Source organism: Salvelinus fontinalis, chromosome 6 (assembly GCF_029448725.1).
Source record: "Salvelinus fontinalis isolate EN_2023a chromosome 6, ASM2944872v1, whole genome shotgun sequence".
Lineage (NCBI taxonomy): Eukaryota > Metazoa > Chordata > Actinopteri > Salmoniformes > Salmonidae > Salvelinus > Salvelinus fontinalis.
Window position 1 is genome coordinate 76627751 of NC_074670.1, and position 8028 is coordinate 76635778.

The following is an 8028-nucleotide window of genomic DNA, read 5'->3' on the forward strand; positions in this document are numbered from 1 at the left end:
TTCCGACCTCATGTCTATTCTGTTCACACTTTGTTCTGCCCAGACCTGCTGAGATCAGTTGTTGAAGAGATGTCCTTGTCCTTGGCAGAGCGGTGCTTTAAACATGGATGCATTTGGCACTTCTGATTCTCCAGCATCCCTGAAGACACGCACACACACATGTGCACATGCACACACACACACACACACACAAACAAACGGAGAAACACACAAATCAAAAAGAAGTGGATGATATAATCTAGGATGTCTAGAACTGGTGATGCAACAGTGAACCAATGCTGTTCTGAAGCCTGCTGTGTTCTACAGAGTCACAGGCCCCACTACAACACTAATCCAAGAGAGACGGAGAGAGAAGCAGAGCCTCATCCCCCTCTCCTCTCCTCTTTCATATTCTCTCATCTCTCATCCCCTCTCCTCTCTTCACCCCTCCTCTCTCGTCCCCTCTCCTCTCTCATCCCCTCTCCTCTCCTCTTCCCTATTCTCTCCTCTCTCGCCCCCTCTCCTCTCTCTTCACCCCTCCTCTCTCGTCCCCTCTCCTCTCTCGTCCCCTCTCCTCTCTCGTCCCCTCTCCTCTCCTCTTCCCTATTCTCTCCTCTCTCGTCTCGTCTCCTCTCTTCACCCTCCTCTCTCGTCCCCTCTCCTCTCTCATCCCCTCTCCTCTCTTCACCCCTCCTCTCTCGTCCCCTCTCCTCTCTCATCCCCTCTCCTCTCCTCTTCCCTATTCTCTCCTCTCTCGCCCCCTCTCCTCTCTCTTCACCCCTCCTCTCTCGTCCCCTCTCCTCTCTCGTCCCCTCTCCTCTCTCGTCCCCTCTCCTCTCCTCTTCCCTATTCTCTCCTCTCTCGTCTCGTCTCCTCTCTTCACCCCTCCTCTCTCGTCCCCTCTCCTCTCTCGTCCCCTCTCCTCTCTCGTCCCCTCTCCTCTCCTCTTCCCTATTCTCTCCTCTCTCGTCTCCTCTCCTCTCTTCACCCTCCTCTCTCGTCCCCTCTCCTCTCTCGTCTCGTCTCCTCTCTTCACCCCTCCTCTCTCGCCCCCTCTCCTCTCTCGTCCCCTCTCCTCTCTCGTCCCCTCTCCTCTCCTCTTCCCTATTCTCTCCTCTCTCGCCCCCTCTCCTCTCTCTTCACCCTTCCTCTCTCGTCCCCTCTCCTCTCTCGTCCCCTCTCCTCTCTCGTCCCCTCTCCTCTCCTCTTCCCTATTCTCTCCTCTCTCGTCTCGTCTCCTCTCTTCACCCCTCCTCTCTCGTCCCCTCTCCTCTCTCGTCCCCTCTCCTCTCTCGTCCCCTCTCCTCTCCTCTTCCCTATTCTCTCCTCTCTCGTCTCCTCTCCTCTCTTCACCCTCCTCTCTCGTCCCCTCTCCTCTCTCATCCCCTCTCCTCTCTTCACCCCTCCTCTCTCGTCCCCTCTCCTCTCTCATCCCCTCTCCTCTCCTCTTCCCTATTCTCTCCTCTCTCGCCCCCTCTCCTCTCTCTTCACCCCTCCTCTCTCGTCCCCTCTCCTCTCTCGTCCCCTCTCCTCTCTCGTCCCCTCTCCTCTCTCGTCCCCTCTCCTCTCCTCTTCCCTATTCTCTCCTCTCTCGTCTCGTCTCCTCTCCTCTCTTCACCCTCCTCTCTCGTCCCCTCTCCTCTCTCATCCCCTCTCCTCTCTTCACCCCTCCTCTCTCGTCCCCTCTCCTCTCTCATCCCCTCTCCTCTCCTCTTCCCTATTCTCTCCTCTCTCGCCCCCTCTCCTCTCTCTTCACCCCTCCTCTCTCGTCCCCTCTCCTCTCTCGTCCCCTCTCCTCTCTCGTCCCCCTCCTCTCCTCTTTCCTATTCTCTCCTCTCTCGTCTCCTCTCCTCTCTTCACCCTCCTCTCTCGTCCCCTCTCCTCTCTCGTCTCCTCTCTTCTCTTCACCCCTCCTCTCTTCTCCTTTCTCTTATGTTATGTTTTATTACATGGCCTGTGAAATAGAACTCTACTCAACTTGACAATATGAATTGTGTGACTCACTGACTGAATTTCTCTTTCTACATTCCCTGTCCTCCCCAGTCATGGCTCTAGTTCTGGTTGTATTAAAGTGGCAGTCATTTTCCTATTTGTTTTAATAATATTTCCACACTATGAGGTCGAAATAACACTCAGAAAATGTTGAAAATGATGCCTGGAATTTAAGCCTGTTTGGGTAAGATAGATTGCCCACTTTACCACATCTAACTTGACCAAAACAGTGGAATCGCCACGAAAACGCGTGGGGGAAACGGCCGTGGGGGAAATGGCCGTGGGGGAAACGGCCGTGGGGGAAAGATTCCGAATGTCCTCATTGTCCCCCAGCAAAATTAGTATAATGTTTTATATGTGTATGTCACACTATGTTGAGGTAAAAATCGGAGTATAATGCTTTTATGGATGTCAAACCCCAACACATGTTCATGTCATCATCACCAATCAACTGCATTACAGTTAAAATGACTTTGCTTACCACCACAGATTTCTGTATGCTAGCTATGCTACCAGCTTATACAAACAGAAGTTAGCATTTAGCAGTCACTTCTTCTAAACCTGAAAAGGGACTACTTCTAAATGTTATGCAACGAAAACAGCGAAATGTATCCAAATTGGACATAACTAACCACATTGTGGGCCTGTTATAATGTATAAATCAAGACGAATATCCACTTCGATAGGTCAGATTTGTTGAATGTGAGCCAATGCGTTCCATTGACTCCTATACCACATCTACGGAATTTTTGATCCACAGCATGACATCACAATCTGATCTGATTATTCTGACCAATGACCAGTCATCTTTTATTTGCATATGCATCTTCCTACTTTGAAGGGGTAAGCGGGCTAGAGTCTAGACAATCCTATCTGCCAATCAGGATTGTGTATGTAAATACATTTAACACGACCACACGATCAGACTGAGCATTTCAATAGAAAAAGGAGGCTCGGCGAAATAAATGATTTCAAAATATATGTGGAGTTCTTTTCATTAAATAAATGCACACAGTGATTTTACTAGACGTACAGTGGTGATTTTGAAAATTAAATGAAAAAGACTACATGCAGGGTTTTAAAGCACTGATGATTCATAGTACACAGATAGGCCTCTCAAAACACTGATGATTCATAGTACACAGATAGGCCTCTGAAAGCACTGATGATTCATAGTACACAGATAGGCCTCTGAAAACACTGATGATTCATAGTACACAGATAGGCCTCTGAAAACACTGATGATTCATAGTACACAGATAGGCCTCAAACACTGATGATTCATAGTACACAGATAGGCCTCTGAAAACACTGATGATTCATAGTACACAGATAGGCCTCTGAAAACACTGATGATTCATAGTACACAGATAGGCCTCTGAAAGCACTGATGATTCATAGTACACAGATAGGCCTCTGAAAGCACTGATGATTCATAGTACACAGATAGGCCTCTGAAAACACTGATGATTCATTGTACACAGATAGGCCTCTGAAAGCACTGATGATTCATAGTACACAGATAGGCCTCTGAAAGCACTGATGATTCATAGTACACAGATAGGCCTCTGAAAGCACTGTATGCACAGAACCTGGCGATTACCTTGTTTTTATATTGTATTGCTTTTTATTTTCTATTTGATGTGATATTTCAACAGCTGCTGTGTTTGTGTAGCCTCTTTAAAACACTCAGGGATCAGATTTAGAAGTGGATGTAATATCTGGATGTTTTTATTATAGGTAGGACTATGAGGCTATTGGTCATAGCCAGCAATGTTGGAATTGAGTCAATGAATTGAGCTGCTCTAAACTAGGGTTGTGTAATACATATGGTTGTATGTGCAAGGTAAACATCTTTAATCCCGTCTTGATTGGAAGGGGTTTAAATGGCGCTGCCCCCCCCCCCCCCCCCCTTCATTGTAATCACATGATGTGCAAGACAAATGTTGGGTATTGTTATTATTGTACTTGCTTTTATATTAATATACGTTTTTATTAATGTTATCATATAGTCTGACTTGATGTGATGTGTGTCTGTAGATTTAATGATTTAATGTATCGCTACCAACGTCTTATGAGAAGTTATAATGATTGTCACAACATTGACACAATAAACTTTGTTGACTTTAAATTTGTGAGAGTCTGACAATGTATAATACTGTAATTCACTATATCCTATTGATTTTAATATAAAATATACTATATCCTATTGATTTTAATATAAAATATACTATATCCTATTGATTTTAATATAAAATATACTATATCCTATTGATTTTAATATAAAATATACTATATCCTTTTGATTTTAATATAACAGACTATATCCTATTGATTGTATTAATTGGTTTGCACTGTTCATTGCAAAGTTCTCTAAACTATCAACATAAGCCAATATAAGGATTAAGCTGGAATGATACTAATTGTATTTCGGCTGTTAGGTCGGGTCGGCATAAGATGTTTTCTTCATTACGCTCATCCATCCACTTGTCCCTTTAATTTGTTTCTCAGCAATGGAAACGGCTCATCCACCATCATCACTAGCCAGTGTTTGATCTTCTGGTAGGATGTACGCATGCGCCCCTCATTGGGTTCTCGGAGCTTTCTGGAGTAAGTTGAATGTGCGTTCTCCTCACTCGCATCACAACTGTTACGATGGGGAAGCTCAGGAAAAACCACTTTGGAATTTTAACGTTTTCGTTCTTTTTTACTTTTATCTGCTGTGCGCAAAGGTAAATTAGAATTTGTGTTTTTACGCGCATTATTCAATTCCATTGCATGGCATGTATCCGAGGCTATTTAACGCGCCTATCTTGTCTTTAAGTAGGTATTTGCATGCCGACCGCCTTCTGTTCTGTCTTTCCCCTCAGCGCCAAAGACCTGAGGGATCCCAGTAATATGCCGCTGGTTAAAGACACGGTCGACAGACTGATGAAAGGCTACGACATTCGGTTGAGGCCAGATTTTGGAGGTAAGAAGAAAGACAAAAGGAAAGCAAATCGAGATGATGAATGTCATGTTTGCTGCCATTTATGACGCGCAGTGCTATACATGTTTAATGAATTGCTGCAACAAAAAAAACTCTGGTACAATTTTTTCCCCCTCATGATCAATCTTCCATCCATAGACTAGGCTACGTTTCCCCGTCACCAAAAACCTTTTCCAATGTACCGCCTTCTATTGATGAAATAAGACATGCTGGCCTATTCTGTATGGAGAAGAAGGGTCTCTTAACTTGATGGTCGATTCTATTCGCAGCTGGGAGCCTATTGAACTTCTGGTTGCCTACCATTCTGTCTGAAACGGAAATCATCAAGGGAGTTCCAAATGATGATGCTGATGATTATAGCCATTTTAATTGACGATGATAATCATTAAGACGGCATTAAAACATGTATCATGTACATTGATGAGAGAACGTGGCGATCTATCATTGACAGCAACCTACTGGTAGAAGAACGGTACCACGTTCTAGAATAACGGTCACCAAATTCTTATTTCTAATAGGTAAATAAAAGATCCCCTTCTCTTTGATTAATAACCTGTTTTTCTTCGCTTCACAGGTGCGCCGGTGGCAGTGGGGATGAATATAGATATAGCCAGCATAGACATGGTGTCTGAAGTCAATATGGTACGTGCATCATTATCATCCTCCTTCTATGTTACTCAGCATGCCTGGCTGAGTAGATTCGTATAGAGAAACCTATAACGCATTGTCATCCATGTTTGAAAAGGGCACTTAACGCATGTCACGTTCTGCATTGTGGTAAATGATGGCAACGACGTGGCGGAGTCTGACGATAGTTTGATTCTAGAATGGAATCGATTCTCGTGTTGAATAGTGTTCTATCGTCCAGTAGGCTCAAGCTCCGTCTCAGGCTCTGCATTTACCATTTTTTCGGCCATGGATGGTGGATGTGTGTTGGTTCCCATTTGAATTCAAAACACACGCTCACTGGCGCATTTGTACTGACATCCTTGCGCAGACGGACGCTCGAGGCTGTGGCGTCTTGTCTTTCAGTTAATGGACTGCTATCATTTTACTTGACATGCGGCGCGGCGCGTTATAACGTCAAGTCAAGAAGACGAAGGGGGAAAAACAGAGATATTTCCCAATTTCCCTTTTCTCTCCTTAATACAAATGTATTTTCAACGTGATTGCGCCGCGCGCTGCTTTGGGAGAGTTATCTCGCTCGAGCCTCACTTCACTTTGAAGCGCGAGGGGGAGCGCATCATCAGCTACGTGAATTACCCCCCCCCCCCCGTCAAACCATGAGTGATGACGTAGACATGTGGTTAATAATGCATGCCTGGACATAGGATGGAAGTCACCTGGGTATCTTATCGAGCTCCACTACACAATGTTAAGGCTGCGTCCCAAATTACACTCTTTTCCAAAATATAGTGCACTACTTTTTTAAAATTCCATATACAGTGAACTACTATTGACCTGAGCCCTATGGTTCCCTGGTCAAAAGTAGTGTATTATATAGGGTTCCCAGTTGGGGGGGGGGACACAGCCTCTGTTGCCGTGCTGGAGAAAACCAGTAGGTGCACAGACATGGTACGAAGAGGATCTCTCTCTGTATAAGACATAGGCATCTTATGTAACACTGTATCAATGGTTTGCTCTGGAGCAGGCTCGGAGGGGACGCTTCTGTTCTCCTTACGGAGGGGACACTTCTGTTCTCCTTACGGAGGGGACACTTCTGTTCTCCTTACGGAGGGGACGCTTCTGTTCTCCTTACGGAGGGGACACTTCTGTTCTCCTTACGGAGGGGACACTTCTGTTGTCCTTACGGAGGGGACACTTCTGTTGTCCTTACGGAGGGGACACTTCTGTTGTCCTTACGGAGGGGACGCTTCTGTTGTCCTTACGGAGGGGACACTTCTGTTCTCCTTACGGAGGGGACACTTCTGTTCTCCTTACGGAGGGGACACTTCTGTTGTCCTTACGGAGGGGACACTTCTGTTGTCCTTACGGAGGGGACGCTTCTGTTGTCCTTACGGAGGGGACGCTTCAGTTGTCCTTACGGAGGGGACGCTTCTGTTGTCCTTACGGAGGGGACGCTTCTGTTCTCCTTACGGAGGGGACGCTTCTGTTCTCCTTACGGAGGGGACACTTCTGTTCTCCTTACGGAGGGGACACTTCTGTTGTCCTTACGGAGGGGACACTTCTGTTGTCCTTACGGAGGGGACGCTTCTGTTCTCCTTACGGAGGGGACGCTTCTGTTCTCCTTACGGAGGGGACACTTCTGTTCTCCTTACGGAGGGGACACTTCTGTTCTACGGAGGGGACGCTTCTGTTGTCCTTACGGAGGGGACGCTTCTGTTCTCCTTACGGAGGGGACACTTCTGTTCTCCTTACGGAGGGGACACTTCTGTTCTCCTTACGGAGGGGACACTTCTGTTCTCCTTACGGAGGGGACACTTCTGTTCTCCTTACGGAGGGGACACTTCTGTTCTCCTTACGGAGGGGACACTTCTGTTCTCCTTACGGAGGGGATGCTTCTGTTGTCCTTACGGAGGGGACACTTCTGTTCTCCTTACGGAGGGGACACTTCTGTTCTCCTTACGGAGGGGACACTTCTGTTCTCCTTACGGAGGGGACACTTCTGTTCTCCTTACGGAGGGGACACTTCTGTTCTCCTTACGGAGGGGACACTTCTGTTCTCCTTACGGAGGGGACACTTCTGTTGTCCTTACGGAGGGGACGCTTCTGTTGTCCTTACGGAGGGGACACTTCTGTTCTCCTTACGGAGGGGACACTTCTGTTCTCCTTACGGAGGGGACACTTCTGTTCTCCTTACGGAGGGGACACTTCTGTTCTCCTTACGGAGGGGACACTTCTGTTCTCCTTACGGAGGGGACACTTCTGTTCTCCTTACGGAGGGGACACTTCTGTTCTCCTTACGGAGGGGACGCTTCTGTTCTCCTTACGGAGGGGACGCTTCTGTTGTCCTTCTGTTCTACGGAGGGGACACTTCTGTTCTCCTTACGGAGGGGACACTTCTGTTCTCCTTACGGAGGGGACGCTTCTGTTCTCCTTACGGAGGG

At 46.8% G+C, this 8028-nt stretch overlaps 1 protein-coding gene across 2 annotated transcripts in view; it reads left to right on the forward strand.

Moving 5' to 3' along the window:
• Positions 1 to 4546: 4546 nt before the first annotated feature.
• LOC129858464 (gamma-aminobutyric acid receptor subunit beta-2-like) overlaps positions 4547 to 8028 on the forward strand; it is a 94776-nt gene continuing 91294 nt past the window's right edge. The window contains exons 1-3 of one of the 2 annotated variants that reach the window (XM_055927715.1): positions 4547 to 4703; positions 4842 to 4942; positions 5535 to 5602. In XM_055927715.1, coding sequence (XP_055783690.1) covers positions 4591 to 4703; positions 4842 to 4942; positions 5535 to 5602 — 282 coding nt within the window. In that variant the 5' untranslated portion in view covers positions 4547 to 4590. The remainder of the gene's footprint in view (positions 4704 to 4841; positions 4943 to 5534; positions 5603 to 8028) is intronic. The other variant, XM_055927714.1, reaches the window with a different exon arrangement.